We start from the raw sequence: 23,535 nt of genomic DNA, 5'->3' as shown, positions 1-23,535 counted from the left end.
TACTGTACAGCTTACATACTGCATACATACTGCATACTGTACTGCATACTGTACAGCTTACATACTGCATACATACTGCATACTGGACTGCCTACTGTACTGCATACATACTGCATACTGGACTGCATACATACAGCATACTGAACTGCATACATACTGCATACTGAACTGTATACATACTGCATACTGTACTTCATACATACTGCATACTGTACTTCATACATACTGCATACTGTACTGCCTACTGTACTGCATTCATACTGCATACTGAACTGCATACATACTGCATACTGTACTGCATACATACTACATAGTGTACTGCATACATACTGCATACTGGACTGCATACTGTACAGCTTACATACTGCATACATACTGCATACTGTACTGCATACTGTACAGCTTACATACTGCATACTGTACTGCCTACTGGACTGCATACATACTGCATACTGAACTGCATACATACTGCATACTGAACTGTATACATACTGCATACTGTACTGCCTACATACTGCATACTGTACTTCATACATACTGCATACTGTACTGCATACATACTGCATACTGAACTGCATACATACTGCATTCTGAACTGCATACATACTGCATACTGTACTGCATACATACTACATAGTGTACTGCATACATACTGCATACTGGACTGCATACATACTGCATACTGTACTGCATACTGTACTGCATACATACTGCATACTGTACTGCATACTGTTTACTGTACTGCATACTGTACTGCCTACTGCATACTGTACTGCATACTGTACTGCTGACATACTAGATACATACTGCATACATACTGCATACAGTACTGCATACATACTGCATACATACTGCATTCTGTACTACATACTGCATACTGTACCATATACATGCTGCATACTGTACTGGATACATACTGCCTACTGTACTGCATACCTTCTGCATACTGCAGTGTATACATTCTGCATACTGTACTGCATACATACCTTATACTGTACTGCATTCATACTGCCTACTGTACTGTATACGTACTGCATACTGTGGGGCATACATACTGCATACGTACAGCCTACTGTACTTCATACATACTGCATACTGAATGGCATACATACTGCATACAGTACTACATACATACTACATACTCTACTGCATACATACTGCATACTGTACTGCATACTGCATACTGTACTGCATACTGACTACTGTACTGCAAACATACTGCACACTGAACTGCATACATACCGCATACTGTACTACATACTGTACTGCCTACACACTGCATACATACTGCATACTGCATTGCATACATACTGCATACTGCATTGCATACATACTGCATACATACTGCATACATAAAGCATACTGTACTGCATACATATGTAATACATACTTCCTACTGTACTGCATACATACTGCATACTGAGCACATACATACTGCATACTGAACTGCATACATACATTATACTGTACTGCATTCATACTGTATACTGTACTGCATACATACTGCATAATACTATATACTGTACTGCCTACATACTGCATACTTTCTGCATACATACTGCATACTGTACTCCATTCATAATGCATACTGTACTGCATACATACTGCATACTGTACTGCATTCATACTGCATACTGTACTACATTCATACTGCATACTGTACTGCATACATACTGCATACTGTACTTCATACATTCTGCATACTGTACTTCATACATACTGCAGACTGTACTGCATACATACTGCATACTGTACTACATTCATACTGCATACTGTTCTGCATACATACTGCAAACTGTACTGCATACATACTGCATACTGTACTACATTCATACTGCATACTGTGCTTCGTACATACTGCATACTGCACTTCATACATTCTGCATACATACTGCATACTGTATTACATTCATACTGCATACTGTACTGCATACATACTGCAAACTGAACTGCATACATACCGCATACTGTACTACATACTGTACTGCCTACACACTGCATACATACTGCATACTGCATTGCATACATACTGCATACTGCATTGCATACATACTGCATACATACTGCATACATAAAGCATACTGTACTGCATACATATGTAATACATACTTCCTACTGTACTGCATACATACTGCATACTGAGCACATACATACTGCAAACTGTACTGCATACATACTGCATACTGTACTACATTCATACTGCATACTGTGCTTCGTACATACTGCATACTGCACTTCATACATTCTGCATACATACTGCATACTGTATTACATTCATACTGCATACTGTACTGCATACATACTGCAAACTGTACTGCATACATACTGCATACTGTACTACATTCATACTGCATACTGTACTTCGTACATACTGCATACTGCACTTCATACATTCTGCATACATACTGCATACTGTATTACATTCATACTGCATACTGTACTTCATACATGCTGAATACTTTAAAAGCACATTTAGAAGAAGACGGATATAACATTACTCTATTAAATTTCCAACGGAAAAAGTGTGTTGTGATATTTTGCTTGACCTTGTAGGTTGGTTTCTGCATTCAGTGAAACACATTATAATTAAGATGTCCCCCTTTTTGTCTTCCCCTCTCAACAGGTTAACAGGATTTCAGATCCCGCCTCCCGTCACCAGCACAGGGTCCATCTTTTCACTACGGCTTACCAGTGACTTTGCAGTAAGCGCTCACGGATTTAAGATGGCTTATGAAGGTGAGAGAAAAAAAATATTCACTGTTGTTTCTTGTAAGAGAGAGAGAGATGGTCACGGTCAAACGACATAACTTTTGGTATTCAGTCAAATGATACTCAGAGGTTGTTAAAATTATCGTCTTTAGTCACAAAATTTGAATTTGCATTTAATTAGAAACATTACATGTCCACGGAAAAGTGTAAATATACAACATTCTAAACATTTTCTCATTTCATCTCCTGTCTGGCTCATGCATTATGACAACATTTGGTCCCATTGACCCGGATCTCAACATTTCCCCTCTGTCCCAAACCATTTCTCTTTCCAGAGGTGCATATTATATCACACAGCAGATGGTGCAGGGAATTAGCTGAACTAATGGATGTGCTAACTCATCTCTGTCGAGAGCGGTGCAGAAGTCGACAGAAATGCAGGGGCTGTCTAAATATGAAGTATCCCTCTGTGGCAGTAGGTTATGTCTCCTCTCCTCTCCTCTCCTCTCCTCTCCTCTCCTCTCCTCTCCTCTTCTCTTCTCTTCTCTTCTCTTCTCCTCTCCTCTCCTCTCCTCTCCTCTCCTCTCTTCTCCTCTCCTCTCCACTCCTCTCCTCTCCTCTCCTCTCTTCTCCTCTCCTCTCTTCTCTTCTCTTCTCTTCTCTTCTCCTCTCCTTTTTTTTCTTCTCTCCTCTCCTCTCCTCTCCTCTCTTCTCTTCTCTTCTCTTCTCTTCTCTTCTCTTCTCTTCTCTTCTCTTCTCTTCTCTTCTCTCCTCTCCTCTCCTCTCCTCTCCTTTTTTCCCCTTCTCTTCTCGCCTCTCCTCTCCTCTCCTCTCCTCTCCTCTCCTCTCACCGCTGCCTCCTTTCTCCCCTATTTCCTCTCTACCCGATCCCCTGTTCTCCTCTTCTCTCCTCTCCTCTCTATCCCCTCTCTATCTATCCTCTGCCCCCTCTCATTCTTGTGATTTTAGCTCAGTGAGGCTCTTAGTGACTCAGATATCATTTTAGCTTAGTGATGCTCGCAGTTACTCAGATATGATTTTAGCTCAGTGATGGTCTTAGTGACTCAGATATGATTTTAGCTCAGTGATGGTCTTAGTGACTCAGATATGATTTTAGCTCAGTGATGGTCTTAGTGACTCAGATATGATTTTAGCTCAGTGGTGCTCACAGAGGCCCTGGTCAAAAGTAGTGCACTATAGAGGGAATAGGGTGCCATTCGGGACACAGGGAGAGGAGATGGAATCTCATTGTGTTACCTGTCATTCATCCATCGAAGGAGCAGAGAGAAAAACAAGTTCGACTCTCAGTGTGTTTATACTGATTAATGGGTCTCAAACATTCCTCTCCTCTTCTCTCCTCTCCTCTAGTTAATAATGTGTCTCAGGCAGTCCTTTGTCTCCTGTCCTGCCCTGTCCTCTCCGCTCCTCTAGTTAATGTGTCTCAAACAGTCCTCTGGAGAATACACAACCTCAACCCTGTTTTAATAGGGAGTGTGCTTCTCATACTGCCCTGAAAACTGTTGTTTTCTGAAGAGATTGGTTAGCTAGCTATACTTATGGACTGTATGTTTTAGTTTTCTGAAAAGATTGGTTAACTAACTATATTTATGGACTGTATATGCTAGTTTTCTGAAGAGATTGGTCAGCTAGCTATATTTATGGACTGTATCTGATAGTTTTCGGAAGAGATTGGTTAACTAGCTATATTTATGGACTGTATCTGATAGTTTTCTGAAAAAATTGGTTAACTAACTATATTTATGGACTGTATATGCTAGTTTTCTGAAGAGATTGGTTAGCTAGCTATATTTATGGACTGAATGTGGTCGTTTTCAGAAAATATTGGTTAACTAGTTATATTTATGGACTGTATCTGATAGTTTTTTGAAGAGCTTGGTTAGCTAGCTATATTTATAGACTGTATATGCTAGTTTTCTGAAGAGATTGGTTAGCTAGCTATATTTATAGACTGTATATGCTAGTTTTCTGAAGAGATTGGTTAGCTAGCTATATTTATGGACTGTATATGCTAGTTTTCTGAAGAGATTGGTTAGCTAGCTATATTTATGGACTGTATCTGATAGTTTTCTGAAGAGATTGGTTAGCTAGCTATATTTATGGACTGTATATGCTAGTTTTCTGAAGAGATTGGTTAGCTAGCTATATTTATGGACTGTATATGCTAGTTTTCTGAAGAGATTGGTTAGCTAGCTATATTTATGGACTGTATATGCTAGTTTTCTGAAGAGATTGGTTAGCTAGCTATATTTATGGACTGTATATGCTAGTTTTCTGAAGAGATTGGTTAGCTAGCTATATTTATGGACTGTATATGCTAGTTTTCTGAAGAGATTGGTTAGCTAGCTATACTTATAGACTGTAGCTTTGATAAGACGTGTTTCTATCTTGAAGTGTCCGTATTTTAATAGCACCACTGCAGACCTATTATCTAGTGTATAAGCGCGAGACACGTGTTTTCCTCAGAATAGGTTTCTGGATCACAGTTGATCCATAATGTAAATCTAAATACTTTATGTTTTTGTTGTTGACATCTCAGTGGATGTTGTCTATTGAGTGAAAACTTTCTCTCCGCTGTGTTTACAAGTTGTTTAGCTCTGTGTGATGTGTGTGTGTGTGTGTGTGTGTGTGTGTGTGTGTGTGTGTGTGTGTGTGTGTGTGTGTGGGGGGGTGATGAGGGTTGACTAATTCTGCTGCTATGAAACCCCAGCCATTCCCAGCAATGTAGTACAGGGCTCCTGTGGGAGATTTATGTTGCTCAAAACACACACACACACACACACACACACACACACACACACACACACACACACACACACACACACACACACACACACACACACACACACACACACACACACACACAGTGCCACTCCACACCCTCATATTCTTCAAAGGGCTACACAGTCATTAGCTATACAGGGAAATAAATAGCTCTCCCCCTAGAGAGACCTCTGAGCCAACTACCTCATTTACTTGTTCACATAACTCATACGGTGTCGTCCCAAATGGCACCCTATTCCCTCTGTGTCTCTCCGTGCAACAAAGAGCCCTGGTCAAATGTAGTGCACTATAATAGGAGTTGTGTTCCATTTGGGTTGCAGCCCCTAGTGTTCCGTTTGGGTTGCAGCCCCTAGTGTTCCGTTTGGGTTGCAACCCCTAGTGTTCCGTTTGGGTTGCAACCCCTAGTGTTCCGTTCGGGTTGCAGCCCCTAGTGTTCCGTTTGGGTTGCAACCCCTAGTGTTCCATTTGGGTTGCAGGCCCTAGTGTTCCGTTTGGGTTGCAACCCCTAGTGTTCCGTTTGGGTTGCAACCCCTAGTGTTCCGTTCGGGTTGCAGCCCCTAGTGTTCCGTTTGGGTTGCAACCCCTAGTGTTCCATTTGGGTTGCAGGCCCTAGTGTTCCGTTTGGGTTGCAACCCCTAGTGTTCCGTTTGGGTTGCAACCCCTAGTGTTCCGTTTGGGTTGCAACCCCTAGTGTTCCGTTTGGGTTGCAGCCCCTAGTGTTTCGTTTGGGTTGCAGCCCCTAGTGTTCCGTTTGGGTTGCAGCCCCCTAGTGTTCCATTTGGGTTGCAGGCCCTAGTGTTCCGTTTGGGTTGCAACCCCTAGTGTTCTGTTTGGGTTGCAGCCCCTAGTGTTCCGTTTGGGTTGCAGCCCCTAGTGTTCCGTTTGGGTTGCAGCCCCTAGTGTTCCGTTTGGGTTGCAGCCCCTAGTGTTCCGTTTGGGTTGCAGCCTCTAGTGTTCCGTTTGGGTTGCAGCCCCTAGTGTTCCGTTTGGGTTGCAACCCTTAGTGTTCCGTTTGGGTTGCAGCCCCAAGTGTTCCATTTGGGTTGCAACCCCTAGTGTTCTGTTTGGGTTGCAGCCCCTAGTGTTCCGTTTGGGTTGCAGCCCCTAGTGTTCCGTTTGGGTTGCAGCCCCTAGTGTTCTGTTTGGGTTGCAACCCCTAGTGTTCCGTTTGGGTTGCAACCCTTAGTGTTCCGTTTGGGTTGCAACCCTTAGTGTTCCGTTTGGGTTGCAGCCCCTTAGTGTTCCGTTTGGGTTGCAGCCCCTAGTGTTCCGTTTGGGTTGCAACCCCTAGTACCACTGAGTTTACTGAGAGGCAAGTCTACTGCTGCTGTTGCTCCTGTTGTACACTTGAAGAGTTCTGTTCCAAATCATCATATCGACCAATTTCTCACATTTGTTGTTTTTTTTTCATCAGAAATGATTGCTTATGGGTACCTTCACGTGGTGTTTGTGTAAAATATTGCTGTCCTCAGATTTTTTCTTATTAATAGATTTTAAGACGTGTATTGAAATGGGTTTTGTTGCAAAAAAAAGCCCGCTATATATCCATTGTTGAGATGAAATGAAATGTTCATATCCTGTATATTTGACTGTGATATGTGGTTGTCTGAGTCTCACCTAGATGATCTTAAGATGAATGTACTAACTCAAAGTCGCTCTGGGTAAGAGCATCTGCTATATGAGTCAAGTGTAAGTATTTTACATACAGGACTCATACTACTGTATTGATTCAGTATTTTATATACAGGACTCATACTACTGTATTGATTCAGTATTTTATATACAGGTCTCATACTACTGTATTGATTCAGTATTTTATATACAGGTCTCATACTACTGTATTGATTCAGTATTTTATATACAGGTATCATACTACTGTATTGATTCAGTATTTTATATACAGGTCTCATACTACTGTATTGATTCAGTATTTTATATACAGGTATCATACTACTGTATTGATTCAGTATTTTATATACAGGTCTCATACTACTGTATTGATTCAGTATTTTATATACAGGTCTCATTCTACTGTATTGATGCAGTATTTTATATACAGGTCTCATACTACTGTATTGATTCAGTATTTTATATACAGGACTCAAACTACTGTATTGATTCAGTATTTTATATACAGGTCTCATACTACTGTATTGATTCAGTATTTTATATACAGGTCTCATACTACTGTATTGATTCAGTATTTTATATACAGGTCTCATACTACTGTATTGATTCAGTATTTTATATACAGGTCTCATACTACTGTATTGATTCAGTATTTTATATACAGGACTCATACTACTGTATTGATTCAGTATTTTATATACAGGACTCATACTACTGTATTGATTCCGTATTTTATATACAGGACTCATACTACTGTATTGATTCAGTATTTTATATACAGGTCTCATGTTACTGTATTGATTCAGTATTTTACGTACAGGTCTCATATTGCATATTTACATTACTTCTGGTGCCGACAGAGTTGGCCGCCTCACTTCGCGTTCCTAGGAAACTATGCAGTATTTCGTTTTTTTATGTGTTATTTCTAACACTGTTACAACAGGAAATCTTACAGTCGGGAGGAACTATTGGATATAAGAGCAACGTCAACTCACCAACATTACGACCAGGAATACGACTTTCCCGAAGCGGATCCTCTGTTTGGTCCACCACCCATAACAATGGATCGGATCCCTGCCGGCGACCCAAAACAACGGCGCCGCAGAAGGGGCAGATGGAGCGGTCTTCTGGTCAGGCTCCGTAGACGGGCACATCACGCAACGCTCCCGAACTTACTACTCACCAATGTCCAGTCTCTTGACAACAAGGTTGATGAAATCCGTGCAAGGGTAGCATTCCAGAGAGACATCAGAGACTGTAACATTCTTTGTTTCACGGAAACATGGCTCACTCGAGACACGCTATCGGAGTCGGTACAGCCACCTGGTTTCTTCACGCATCGCGCCGACAGAAACAAGCATCTCTCTGGTAAGAAGAAGGGCGGGGGTGTATGTCTTATGATTAACGAGACATGGTGTGATCATAACAACATACAGGAACTCAAGTCCTTTTGTTCACCTGACTTAGAGTTCCTCACAATCAAATGCAGACCGCATTATCTACCAAAGAATTCTCTTCGATCATAATCACAGTCGTGTATATTCCCCCACAAGCAGACACATCGACGGCCCTGAAAGAACTTCATTGGAGTCTATGTAAACTGGAAACCACATATCCTGAGGCTGCCTTTATTGTAGCTGGGGATATTAACACGGCTAAACTGAAAACAAAGCTCCCCAAATTCTATCAGCATATCGATCGTGCTATCAGGGCTGGCAAAACCCAAGACCACAGTTATTCTAACTTCCGCGACGCATATAAGGCCCTCCTCCGCCCTCCCTTTGGAAAAGCTGACCACGACTCCATTTTGTTGCTCCCTGCCTATAGACAGAAACTAAAACAGGAAGCTCCCGCGCTCAGGTCTGTTCAACGCTGGTCCGACCAATCGGATTCCACGCTTCAAGATTGCTTCGACCACGTGGACTGGGATATGTTCCTCATTGCGACGAACAACACCATTGATGAATACGCTGGTTCGGTGTGTGAGTTTACTAACAAGTGCATCGGTGATGTCGTACACACAGCAACTATTAAAACATTCCCCAACCAGAAACTGTGGATTGATGGCAGCATTCGCACAAAACTGAAGTGCGAACCACTTCTTTTAATCAGGGCAAGGTGACCAGAAACATGACCGAATACAGACAGTGCAGCTATTCCATCCGCAAGGCAATCAAACAAGCTAAGCGTCAGTGCAGAGACAAAGTAGAGTCACAATTCAACGGCTCAGACACGAGATGTATGTTGTCAGGGTCTACAGTCAATCACGGACTACAAAAGAAAAACCAGCCCCGCCGCGGACCAGGATGTCTTGCTCCCAGACAAACTAAACAACGTTTTTGCTCGCTTTGAGGACAATACAGTATCACTGACATGGCCCGCTACCAAAACCTGCGGGCTTTCCTTCACTGTAGCCAACGTGAGTAAAACATTTCAAGGTGTAAACCCTCGCAAGGCTGCAGGCCCAGACGGCATCCCCAGCCGCGCCCTCAGAGCATGCACAGACCAGCTGGCTGGTTTGTTTACAGACATATTCAATCAATCCTTATCCCAGTCTGCTGTCCCCACATGCTTCAAGAGGGCCACCATTGTTCCTGTTCTCAAGAAAGCTAAGGTAACTGAGCTAAACGACTACCGCCCCGTAGCACTCACTTCCGTCATCATGAAGTGCTTTGAGAGACTAGTCAAGGACCATATCACCTCCGTCCTACCTGACACCCTAGACCCACTCCAATTTGCTTATCGCCCCAATAGGTCCACAGACGACGCAATCACCACCACACTGCACACCGCCCTAACCCATCTGGACAAGATGAATACCCATGTAAGAATGCTGTTCATAGATTACAGCTCAGCATTTAACACCATTGTACCCTCCAAACTCGTCCTTAACTTCTTGACTATACTTGAGACGCAGATGTCTCAAGTAGACACCTGGAAATGCAAATGCGCTACGCTAAATGCTAAATGTACTCGTTACAACTCAAACCTTGATCAAAATTCACAAGCAGGGTATTGAATTAAAGCTACACTCGTTGTGAACCTAGCCAGCAAGTCAGATTTTTAAAATGCTTTTCGGCGAAAGCATGAGAAGGTATTATCTGATAGCATGCACCACCTGAAAATCCCTGAATGCGACGTAAACAAAGACTCTGCTTATCCGACGCAGCACAAAACGCAGAAATAAAATATAAAACATTCATTACCTTTGACGAGCTTCTTTCTTGGCACTCCTATATGCCCCATAAACATCACTATTGGGTCTTTTTTTCGTTTAAATTGGTCCATATATACCCAAAATAGCTTTGTATGGAAGCTGTGTCATTCAGAAAAAAACATCGTTTTTAAACGCTGCGTAATTTTTTAAAATTAAAAAAGTCGACGATAAACTTTCACAAAACACTTCGAAATCCTTTTGTAATCCAACTTTAGGTATTAGTAAACGTTTATAATCTATCTATCAAAATGATTACAGGGCGATGTATATTCAATAGCTCCTCGTTTGCAAATCAATGGCTGCCAATGTCTTCATTAACAACATCCGGGTGAAGACTGGAAGAAACGGATGCCAGATAGATGGATTTTCCAACAATTAATTCAATTGAAAATGACGACAATGGCGACATCGTGTGGAATTTGTATGAATTGCATGCAGGTCGATATTCAATTTTGTCCTCTTTTAACAACTCGTGGAAGTGACTTATGGAAATTATTTTTAGCTTTCAGAGAGCAGTTTTTCTTGCGTTTTTCAATGAAACACACGATCTGTTATAGTCACAGCCGTGATTTAACCAGTTTTAGAAACTTCAGAGTGTTTTCTATCCACACATACTAATCATATGCATATACTATATTCCTGGCATGAGTAGCAGGACGCTGAAAAGTTGCGCGATTTTTAACAGAATTTTCGAAAAAGGAGGGGGTAGAAGTAAGAGGTTTTAAGCTCGAGACCCTGGGTCTCGACCCCGCCCTGTGCAACTGGGTACTGAACTTCCTGACGGGCCACCCCAGGTAGTGAGGGTAGGTAACAACATCTCCACCCCGCTGATACTGATACACTGGGGCTCCACAAGGGTGCGTTCTCAGCCCTCTCCTGTACTCCCTGTTCACCCACGACTGCGTGGCCATGCACGCCATCCAACTCAATCATCAAGTTTGCAGACGACACTACAGTGGTAGGCTTGATTACCAACAACAACGAGACGGCCTACAGGGAGGAGGTGAGGGCCCTCAGAGTGTGGTGTCAGGGAAATAACCTCACACTCAATGTCAACAAAACAAAGGAGATGATTGTGGACTTCAGGAAACAGCAGAGGGAGCAGCCCCCATCCACATCAACGGGACAGTAGTGGAGAGGGTGGAGAGTTTTAAGTTCCTCAGCGTACACCTCACGGACAAACTGAAATGGTCCACGCACACAGACAGCATCGTGAAGAAGGCGCAGCAGCGCCTCTTCAACCTCAGGTGTCTGAAGAAATTTGGCTTGTCACCAAAAACACTCACACACTTTTACAGATGCACAATCGAGAGCATCCTGTCGGGCTGTATCACCGCCTGGTACGACAGCTGCTCCGCCCACAACCGTAAGGCTCTCCAGAGGGTAGTGATGTCTGCACAACGCATCACCGGTTGCAAACTACCTGCCCTCCAGGACACCTACACCACCCGATGTCACGGGAAGGCCAAAAAGATCATCAAGGACAACAACCACCCGAGCCACTGCCTGTTCACCCTGCTAACATCCAGAAGGGGAGGTCAGTACAGGTGCATCAAAGCAGGGACCGAGAGACTGAAAAACAGCTTCTATCTCAAGGCCATCAGACTGTTAAACAGCCATCACTAACATTGAATGGCTGCTGCCAACATACTGACTCAACTCCAGCCACTTTAATAATGGAAAAATTGATGTAATCAATTTATCACTAGCCACTTTATATTATATAATGTTTACATACCCTACATTACTCTTCTCTTATGTATATACTGTACTCTATACCATCTACTGCATCTTGCCTATGCCGTTCGGCCATCACTCATTCATATATCTTTATGTACATATTCGTATTCATTCCTTTACACTTGTGTGTATAAGGTCAACTACCTTGTGGAAATGTTAGGTTAGATTACTTGTTAGATATTACTGCACGGTCGGAACTAGAAGCACAAGCATTTCGCTACACTCGCATTAACACCTGCTAACCATGTGTATGTGACATATCAAGTTGATTCGATTTGTATTGATTCAGTATTTTACGTACAGGACTCATATTACTGTATTGATTCAGTATTTTAACATGTTTTTAAATATTGATGTCACAAATGTATAATTTTCACAGTTAAAAAAATTAAAGTAGTTATTTGTTACATGTGATTGTGTAAAAACCTAGCAATACTACTGATTTCTCTGAGAGTGAGGCAGATATATGGCGTTTCGCAAACACAACATGATTATTTGTCTCTCTGAAATGAAACCATCAAGTGATAAGAATGTAAACAAATCCACGTCTGTCATTGATCAACCCCCATGCCACGATTCACAAGTGAAAAAAACACACCGTTCTCTTTCATAATAATAATTTCGATATAAAAGTCGATATATAGTCATTTAAAAAAAAGAAATCTCTTCAATTACAAACTGTGGGTAATTATTTATTCTGTGTTGTAGCTAAATGAAAGGAGGACATCTATTTAGTGCTACTCTGCAGTGTTGACCAGAAGCATGAGCTCATGTACTGCTGGACTGGGCATGGAATTTACCTGATTTTTCTGAATGGGTTATCGTTGTTTCCTGTTTGTCATGAAACGTAGCCACGCCCCTAGAGTTATAATGAGTGTTTATATGAAACGTAGCCACGCCCCTCGAGTTATAATGAGTGTTTATGTGAAACGTAGCCACGCCCCTCGAGTTATAATGAGTGTTTGTCATGAAACGGAGCCACGCCCCCATTGTCTATCCATCCATTCTTAGACTCTATCACCATATAATGTATTTCAATACACCAAAGGTAATTGGGTCAGAACTGTTATAATTTTAGCAAAATGCCTCCATTGCTTTAATCCAGAACCATGACCAACCAGTAAATCACGGTTCCTCTTGGATTTAATGGGGGAATGGGCCAGGCCAGGATTACAGAACTATTCCTTACGAGCAATTCCTTTCACTTTTGTAGCTATATACTGTAAATAACTTTTAAAAGAGGTTTGAGAAGCTGGTGTGGGGTGTGGAGACATAGGCTTGATTCAACATTTCATCAGATTCTGATGCTAACATATTGTGTAGCAGACGGGGTTTAGAAATGTATTTTCATACCTGCCTATTTGTTGCTAGTTGTTGGCCACTTGACATTGAGCTTGTTATTGAAGATATTCTCTATTCTGTAGTGAATATTCTGTAATAGAATACTCTATTCTGTAGTGAATATTCTGTAATAGAATACTCTATTCTGTAGTGAATATTCTGTAATAGAATACTCTATTCTGTATTGAATATTCTGTAATAGAATACTCTATTCTGTAGTGAATATTCTGTAATAGAATACTCTATTAGTAGTGAATATTCTGTAATAGAATACTCTATTCTGTAGTGAATATTCTGTAATAGAATACTCTATTCTGTAGTGAATATTCTGTAATAGAATACTCTATTAGTAGTGAATATTCTGTAATAGAATACTCTATTCTGTATTGAATATTCTGTAATAGAATACTCTATTCCGTAGTGAATATTCTGTAATAGAATACTCTATTCTGTAGTGAATTTTCTGTAATAGAATACTCTATTCTGTAGTGAATATTCTGTAATAGAATACTCTATTCTGTAGTGAATATTCTGTAATAGAATACTCTATTCCGTAGTGAATATTCTGTAATAGAATACTCTATTCTGTAGTGAATATTCTGTAATAGAATACTCTATTCCGTAGTGAATATTCTGTAATAGAATACTCTATTCTGTAGTGAATATTCTGTAATAGAATACTCGATTCTGTAGTGAATATTCTGTAATAGAATACTCTATTCTGTAGTGAATATTCTGTAATAGAATACTCTATTCTGTAGTGAATATTCTGTAATAGAATACTCTATTCTGTAGTGAATATTCTGTAATAGAATACTCTATTCTGTAGTGAATATTCTGTAATAGAATACTCTATTCTGTAGTGAATATTCTGTAATAGAATACTCTATTCTGTAGTGAATATTCTGTAATAGAATACTCTATTCTGTAGTGAATATTCTGTAATAGAATACTCTATTCTGTAGTGAATATTCTGTAATAGAATACTCTATTCTGTAGTGAATATTCTGTAATAGAATACTCTATTCTGTAGTGAATATTCTGTAATAGAATACTCTATTCCGTAGTGAATATTCTGTAATAGAATACTCTATTCCATAGTGAATATTCTGTAATAGAATACTCTATTCTGTAGTGAATATTCTGTAGTAGAATACTCTATTCTGTAGTGAATATTCTGTAATAGAATACTCTATTCTGTAGTGAATATTCTGTAATAGAATACTCTATTCCGTAGTGAATATTCTGTAATAGAATACTCTATTCTGTAGTGAATATTCTGTAATAGAATACTCTATTCCGTAGTGAATATTCTGTAATAGAATACTCTATTCTGTAGTGAATATTCTGTAATAGAATACTCTATTCTGTAGTGAATATTCTGTAATAGAATACTCTATTCTGTAGTGAATATTCTGTAATAGAATACTCTATTCTGTAGTGAATATTCTGTAATAGAATACTCTATTCTGTAGTGAATATTCTGTAATAGAATACTCTATTCTGTAGTGAATATTCTGTAATAGAATACTCTATTCTGTAGTGAATATTCTGTAATAGAATACTCTATTCTGTAGTGAATATTCTGTAATAGAATACTCTATTCCGTAGTGAATATTCTGTAATAGAATACTCTATTCCATAGTGAATATTCTGTAATAGAATACTCTATTCTGTAGTGAATATTCTGTTGTAGAATACTCTATTCTGTAGTGAATATTCTGTAATAGAATACTCTATTCTGTAGTGAATATTCTGTAATAGAATACTCTATTCCGTAGTGAATATTCTGTAATAGAATACTCTATTCTGTAGTGAATATTCTGTAATAGAATACTCTATTCCGTAGTGAATATTCTGTAATAGAATACTCTATTCTGTAGTGAATATTCTGTAATAGAATACTCTATTCTGTAGTGAATATTCTGTAATAGAATACTCTATTCTGTAGTGAATATTCTGTAATAGAATACTCTATTCTGTAGTGAATATTCTGTAATAGAATACTCTATTCTGTAGTGAATATTCTGTAATAGAATACTCTATTCTGTAGTGAATATTCTGTAATAGAATACTCTATTCTGTAGTGAATATTCTGTAATAGAATACTCTATTCTGTAGTGAATATTCTGTAATAGAATACTCTATTCCGTAGTGAATATTCTGTAATAGAATACTCTATTCCATAGTGAATATTCTGTAATAGAATACTCTATTCTGTAGTGAATATTCTGTTGTAGAATACTCTATTCTGTAGTGAATATTCTGTAATAGAATACTCTATTCTGTAGTGAATATTCTGTAATAGAATACTCTATTCTGTAGTGAATATTCTGTAGTAGAATACTCTATTCTGTAGTGAATATTCTGTAATAGAATACTCTATTCTGTAGTGAATATTCTGTAATAGAATACTCTATTCTGTAGTGAATATTCTGTAATAGAATACTCTATTAGTAGTGAATATTCTGTAATAGAATACTCTATTCTGTATTGAATATTCTGTAATAGAATACTCTATTCCGTAGTGAATATTCTGTAATAGAATACTCTATTCTGTAGTGAATTTTCTGTAATAGAATACTCTATTCTGTAGTGAATATTCTGTAATAGAATACTCTATTCTGTAGTGAATATTCTGTAATAGAATACTCTATTCCGTAGTGAATATTCTGTAATAGAATACTCTATTCTGTAGTGAATATTCTGTAATAGAATACTCTATTCCGTAGTGAATATTCTGTAATAGAATACTCTATTCTGTAGTGAATATTCTGTAATAGAATACTCTATTCTGTAGTGAATATTCTGTAATAGAATACTCTATTCTGTAGTGAATATTCTGTAATAGAATACTCTATTCTGTAGTGAATATTCTGTAATAGAATACTCTATTCTGTAGTGAATATTCTGTAATAGAATACTCTATTCTGTAGTGAATATTCTGTAATAGAATACTCTATTCTGTAGTGAATATTCTGTAATAGAATACTCTATTCTGTAGTGAATATTCTGTAATAGAATACTCTATTCTGTAGTGAATATTCTGTAATAGAATACTCTATTCTGTAGTGAATATTCTGTAATAGAATACTCTATTCTGTAGTGAATATTCTGTAATAGAATACTCTATTCTGTAGTGAATATTCTGTAACAGAATACTCTATTCCGTAGTGAATATTCTGTAATAGAATACTCTATTCCATAGTGAATATTCTGTAATAGAATACTCTATTCTGTAGTGAATATTCTGTAGTAGAATACTCTATTCTGTAGTGAATATTCTGTAATAGAATACTCTATTCTGTAGTAGAATACTCTATTCTGTAGTGAATATTCTGTAATAGAATACTCTATTCTGTAGTGAATATTCTGTAATAGAATACTCTATTCCGTAGTGAATATTCTGTAATAGAATACTCTATTCGTAGTGAATATTCTGTAATAGAATACTCTATTCTGTAGTGAATATTCTGTAATAGAATACTCTATTCTGTAGTGAATATTCTGTAATAGAATACTCTATTCTGTAGTGAATATTCTGTAATAGAATACTCTATTCTGTAGTGAATATTCTGTAATAGAATACTCTATTCTGTAGTGAATATTCTGTAATAGAATACTCTATTCTGTAGTGAATATTCTGTAATAGAATACTCTATTCTGTAGTGAATATTCTGTAATAGAATACTCTATTCTGTAGTGAATATTCTGTAATAGAATACTCTATTCTGTAGTGAATATTCTGTAATAGAATACTCTATTCTGTAGTGAATATTCTGTAATAGAATACTCTATTCTGTAGTGAACTGAATATGACATTGGTTTCTCTTCTAATATGTAAAGAGCTATTTTCAAGTGGATTTGTAAACATGGTGATGTGCTGTGAAATGGTTCGATGTGCACATGAACTGTGATACTGTATTGGCCCATCCCGTTCATTTTCCAAACAAATCCATCTGATGATTATAGCTCCACCATTAATCCCTCTGTCTGTTATCATCTGATGATTATAGTTCTACCATTAATCCCTCTGTCTGTTATCATCTGATGATTATAGCTTCACCATTAATCCATCTGTCGTTTATCATCTGATGATTATAGTTCTACCATTAATCTCTCTGTTGGTTATCATCTGAAGATTATAGTTCTACCATTAATCCATCTGTCCGTTATCATCTGTTATCAGATCATACTCGTGGACGTGGCAGAAATCCAATCCAAATAAAAACTCCTAGACGTAATCATAGACAATACACATGTAATCTCTCGTGACAGGCAGTCCAGATAGCTAGTGCACACAAGATTCGATTCTGCTTTTGGAGAGATTTATTGATACGAGACAGAAATGTGTCTCCTGCTTTTTACCCCCCAAAAACCTCTTTCCGAGATAAACACACAGAAGCTCCCAGAAGGCTGTAGACGACACGTAGTAAATACATTAACTGTATAGAAATGAAGACCTGTGAGAACTGTGGACGGGTTGCAGAGAACGAGCAGTGGAAAGAACGACTGTTTCTGTCTCTCTGCCAGTAAACTTTATGATTTAGGTTTTCAAACGTGTTCTTCACAGACAGCAGTTTCACTCTAAGAGGAAACGTGGTTTTAGGGACGTGTCCCCCCCCCCAAAAAAAACAACACCATATTCCCTATGTAGTGCACTGCTTGTAACCAGATCCCTATTGACCTAGGTCAAAAGTAGTGCACTACATTGGGGGAATAGGGGGGCCATTTGGGATGCAAACCCCCTTAGTCTGGTTCCAGAATAATTAGCTGAAAGACAGATGGTACACAAACACAACATTGATAGTATCTACACTCGACTGCAATATGTTTTCTATCAAACTGCTTGACGGAATTAATCCTTTTTAATTTATATCGCACAGCAGTTGTTTTAACTGATGTGTGTAATTATTATATTAATTCACACTGCATTGATATTCAACATATTCTACTCTGTCCTCAGTAGCAGTACATAGACAATCATTTCAATAATAATATAACAATTTCAAAATAAATAAATATATATATTTCACCTTTATTTATCCAGGTGGCTAGTTGAGAACAAGTTCTCATTTACAACTGCGACCTGGCCAAGATAAAGCACAGCAGTGCAACACAAACAACAACACAGAGATACACATGGAATAAACAAAACGTACAGTCAATAACACAATAGGAAAAAAAAGTCTATATACGGTGTGTGGAAATGGCGTTTCAACTGTTCTGCCTGCGGCTATGGAGCCCTGACCAGTTTCACCAGACGTGCTCCCTGATGTATGTAATTATTACATTAATTCACAGTGCATTGACATTCAACATATTCTACTCTGTCATCAGTAGCAATGTACATAGACATTCATTTCTAAAACAATATAGCAACACAAATCCAACTTTTGTCAGTGGTTTAATTGAGCAAACTTAGTCTTTTACATATTGGGCAGGTGGGCCCAAATGTGTCAGAACTCCAATCATTGGATATGAATGGTTATTAAACCAGTGGTTCACTGAGAGGTTTATGGGTTTAACAGTTTAACATTGCATCACTAATATACACTTTAGTGTACAAAACATTAAGAACACATTCCTAATATTGAGAGAGCAAACATTAATAATATCAATCAATCAAATGTATTTATGTAGCCCTTCGTACATCAGCTGATATCTCAAAGTGCTTTACAGAAACCCAGCCTGAAACCCCAAACAGCAAGCAATGCAGGTGTAGAAGCACGGTGGCTAGGAAAAACTCCCTAGAATGGCCAGAACCTAGGAAGAAACCTAGAGAGGAACCAGGCTATGAGGGGTGGCCAGTCCTCTTCTGGCTGTGCCGGGTGGAGATTATAACAGAACATGGCCAAGATGTTCAAATGTTCATAGATGACCAGCAGGGTCAGATAATAATAATCACAGTGGTTGTCGAGGGTGCAACAGGTCAGCAGCTCAGGAGTAAATGTCAGTTGGCTTTTCATAGCCGATCATTCAGAGTTAGAGACAGCAGGTCCGGTAGAGTGAGAGAGTCGAAAACAGCAGGTCTGGGACAGGTAGCACATCCGGTGAACAGGTCAGAGTTCCATAGCCGCAGGCATAACAGTTGAAACTGGAGCAGCAGCACGGCCAGGTGGACTGGAGACAGCAAGGAGTCATCAGGCCAGATAGTCCTGAGGCATGGTTCCAGGGCTCTGGTCCTCAGGGAGGGGAGGGAGAGAGAATTAGAGGGAGCTTAAATTCATACAGGATACTGGATAAGACAGGAAAATTACACCAGATATAACAGATTGACCCTAGCCCCACGACACATAAACTATTGTAGCATAGATACTGGAGGATGAGACAGGCGGTGTCGGGAGACGCTGTGGCCCTGTCCGATATCCCCAGACAGGGCCAACCTGTGCCGAAGCACAGCCCCCACACCACAAGAGGAATATCTTCAACCCCCAACTTACTACCCTGAGACAAGGCTGAGTATAGCCCACGAAGATCTCCCCCACGGCACAAACCCGAGGGGGCGCCAACCTCAACAAGAAGATCACATCAGTGACTCAACCTACTCAAGTGACACACCCCTCCTAGGGACGGCATGGAAGAGCACCAGTAAGCCAGTGACTCAGCCCCTGTAATAGGGTTAGAGGCAGAGAAACCCAGTGGAGAGAGGGAAACCAGCCAGGCAGAGACAGCAAGGGCGGTTCATCGCTCCAGTGCCTTTACGTTCACCTTCGCACCCCTGGGCCAGACTACATTCAATCATAGGACCTACTGAAGAGATGAGTCTTCAATAAAGACTTAAAGGTCGAGACCGAGTCTGCATTTCTCACATGGATAGGCAGACCGTTCCATAAAAATGGAGCTCTATAGGAGAAAGCCATGCTTCCAGCTGTTTGCTTAGAAATTCTAGGGACAGTAAGGAGGCCTGCGTCTTGTGACCGTAGCGTACGTGTAGGTATGTATGGCAGGACCAAATCGGAAAGATAGGTAGGAGCAAGCCCATGTAATGTTTTGTAGATTAGCAGTAAAACCTTGAAATCAGCCCTTGCCTTAACAGGAAGCCTGTGTAGGGAGGCTAGCACTGGAGTAATATGATCACATTTTGGGGTTCTAGTCAGGATTCTAGCCACCGTATTTAGCACTAACTGAAGTTTATTTAGTGCTTTATCCGGGTAGCCGGAAAGTAGAGCATTGCAGTAGTCTAGTTTAGAAGGGACAAAAGCATGGATAAGCTTTTATGCATCATTTTGTGGCAAAAAAAATGAGATTTTTGCAAAGTTACGTAGATGGAAAAAACCTGTCCTTGAAACATTCTTGATATGTTCTTCAAAAGAGAGATCAGGGTCCAGAGTAACGCCGAGGTCCTTCACAGTTTTATTTGAGACGACTTTACAACCATCAAGATTAATTGTCAGATCCAACGGAAGATCTCTTTGTTTCTTGGGACCTAGAACTAGCATCTCTGTTTTGTCAGAGTTTTAAAGTAAAACATTTGCTGCCATCCACTTCCTTGTCTGAAACACAGGCTTCCAGGGAGGGCAATTTTGGGGCTTCACCATGTTTCATTGAAATGTACAGCTGTGTGTCGTCCGCATAGCAGTGAAAGTTAACATTATGTTTCCGAATGACATCACCAAGAGGTAGAATATTTAGTGAAAACAATAGTGGTCCTAAAACGGAACCTTGAGGAACACCGAATCTTACAATTGATTTGTCAGAAGACAAACCATCCACAGAGACAAACTGATATCTTTCCGACAGATAAGATCTAAACCAGGCCAGAACTATATAAACCAGGACAGAACTATCTAAACCAGGCCAGAACTTGTCCGTGTAGACCAATTAGGGTTTCCAATCTCTCCAAAAGAATGTGGTGATCGATGATGTCATAAGCAGCACTAAGGACTAGGAGCACGAGGACAGATGCAGAGCCTCGGTCTGCATGTTAATCTCTCCTGGCTCAAAGTGGAGGAGAGATTGGCTTCGTCACTACTTGTATTTGTGAGAGGTATTGACATGTTGAAAGCACCGAGCTGTCTGTTTAAATGACTACCACACAGCTCAGACACCCCATGCATACCCCACAAGACATGCCACCAGAGGTCCCTTCACAGTCCTCAAGTCCAGAACAGACTATGGGAGGCACATAGTACTACATAGAGCCATGACTACATGGAACTCTATTCCACATCATATTTAAAAAACAGATGAAAATACACCTTATGGAACAGCGGGGACTGTGAAGAGACACAAACATAGGCTAAGACACACACACGATAACATACCCACTATACACACACATACACATGGATTTTGTGTTGTAGATATGTGGTAGTGGAGTAAGGGCCTGAGGGCACTCACCTAATGTTTTATGAAAAATGTTATGAATGTATTGCTGTATAATTGTATAACTGCCTTCATTTAGCTGGATCCCAGGACGAGTAGCTGCTGCCTTGACAGGAACTAATGGTTATCCATAATAAACCCCAGGAAGAGTAGCTGCTGCCTTGACAGGAACTAATGGTTATCCATAATAAACCCCAGGAAGAGTAGCTGCTGCCTTGACAGGAACTAATGGGGATCCATAATAAACCCCAGGAAGAGTAGCTGCTGCCTTGGCAGGAACTAATGGGGATCCATAATAAACCCCAGGAAGAGTAGCTGGCTGCCTTGGCAGGAACTAATGGGGATCCATAATAAACCCCAGGAAGAGTAGCTGCTGCCTTGGCAGGAACTAATGGGGATCCATAATAAACCCCAGGAAGAGTAGCTGGCTGCCTTGGTAGGAACAAATGGGGATCCATAATAAACCCCAGGAAGAGTAGCTGGCTGCCTTGGTAGGAACTAATGGGGATCCATAATAAACCCCAGGAAGAGTAGCTGGCTGCCTTGGTAGGAACAAATGGGGATCCATAATAAACCCCAGGAAGAGTAGCTGCTGCCTTGGCAGGAACAAATGGGGATTCATAATAAACCCCAGGAAGAGTAGCTGGCTGCCTTGGTAGGAACTAATGGGGATCCATAATAAACCCCAGGAAGAGTAGCTGCTGCCTTGGTAGGAATTAATGGGGATCCATAATAAACCTCAGGAAGAGTAGCTGCTGCCTTGGCAGGAACTAATGGGGATCCATAATAAACCCCAGAAAGAGTAGCTGCTGCCTTGGCAGGAACTAATGGGGATCCATAATAAACCCCAGGAAGAGTAGCTGGCTGCCTTGGCAGGAACTAATGGGGATCCATAATAAACCCCAGGAAGAGTAGCTGCTGCCTTGGCAGGAACTAATGGGGATCCATAATAAATACAAATGCAGTTGTGTCAAGTTGGCTGGATGCCCTTTGGGTGGTGGACCGTTCGTCATAAACACAGGAAACTATTGAGTGTGAAAAACCCAGCAGCGTTTCAGTTCTTGACACAAACTGGTGCGCATGGCATATACTAACATACCCCGTTCAAAGGCTATTAAATCTTTTGTCTTGCTCGTTCACCACAAATCCTTCTTTAACCTGTCTCCTCCCCTTCACCTACACTGATTGGAGTGGATTTAGTGACATTCCCTCTGTCTGTGTTCCAGAGTTAAGGAGTAGTGTCTGTGGTAACATTCTGTCTGTGTCTGTGTTCCAGAGTTAAGGAGTAGTGTCTGTGGTAACATTCTGTCTGTGTTCCAGAGTTAAGGAGTAGTGTCTGTGGTAACATTCTGTCTGTGTTCCAGAGTTAAGGAGTAGTGTCTGTGGTAACATTCTGTCTGTGTTCCAGAGTTAAGGAGTAGTGTCTGTGGTAACATTCTGTCTGTGTCTGTGTTCCAGAGTTAAGGAGTAGTGTCTGTGGTAACATTCTGTCCTGTGTTCCAGAGTTAAGGAGTAGTGTCTGTGGTAACATTCTGTCTGTGTTCCAGAGTTAAGGAGTAGTGTCTGTGGTAACATTCTGTCCTGTGTTCCAGAGTTAAGGAGTAGTGTCTGTGGTAACATTCTGTCTGTGTTCCAGAGTTAAGGAGTAGTGTCTGTGGTAACATTCTGTCTGTGTTCCAGAGTTAAGGAGTAGTGTCTGTGGGAACATTCTGTCTCTGTTCCAGAGTTAAGGAATAGTGTCTGTGGTAACATTCCCTCTGTCCTGTGTT

The 23,535-nt window shown here is 40.0% G+C and overlaps 1 protein-coding gene across 1 annotated transcript in view; it reads left to right on the top strand.

Moving 5' to 3' along the window:
* The first annotated feature begins 2,591 nt into the window (after positions 1-2,591).
* LOC139405583 (CUB and sushi domain-containing protein 3-like) overlaps positions 2,592-23,535 on the top strand; it is a 493,337-nt gene continuing 472,393 nt past the window's right edge. The window contains exon 1 of the mRNA XM_071147995.1: positions 2,592-2,736. Within this exon, the coding sequence (XP_071004096.1) occupies positions 2,592-2,736 (145 nt within the window). The remainder of the gene's footprint in view (positions 2,737-23,535) is intronic.

Source organism: Oncorhynchus clarkii, chromosome 3, assembly GCF_045791955.1.
Source record: "Oncorhynchus clarkii lewisi isolate Uvic-CL-2024 chromosome 3, UVic_Ocla_1.0, whole genome shotgun sequence".
In the NCBI taxonomy this organism is placed as follows: Eukaryota; Metazoa; Chordata; class Actinopteri; order Salmoniformes; family Salmonidae; genus Oncorhynchus; species Oncorhynchus clarkii.
This window is presented reverse-complemented; position numbering and strand designations above follow the sequence as displayed.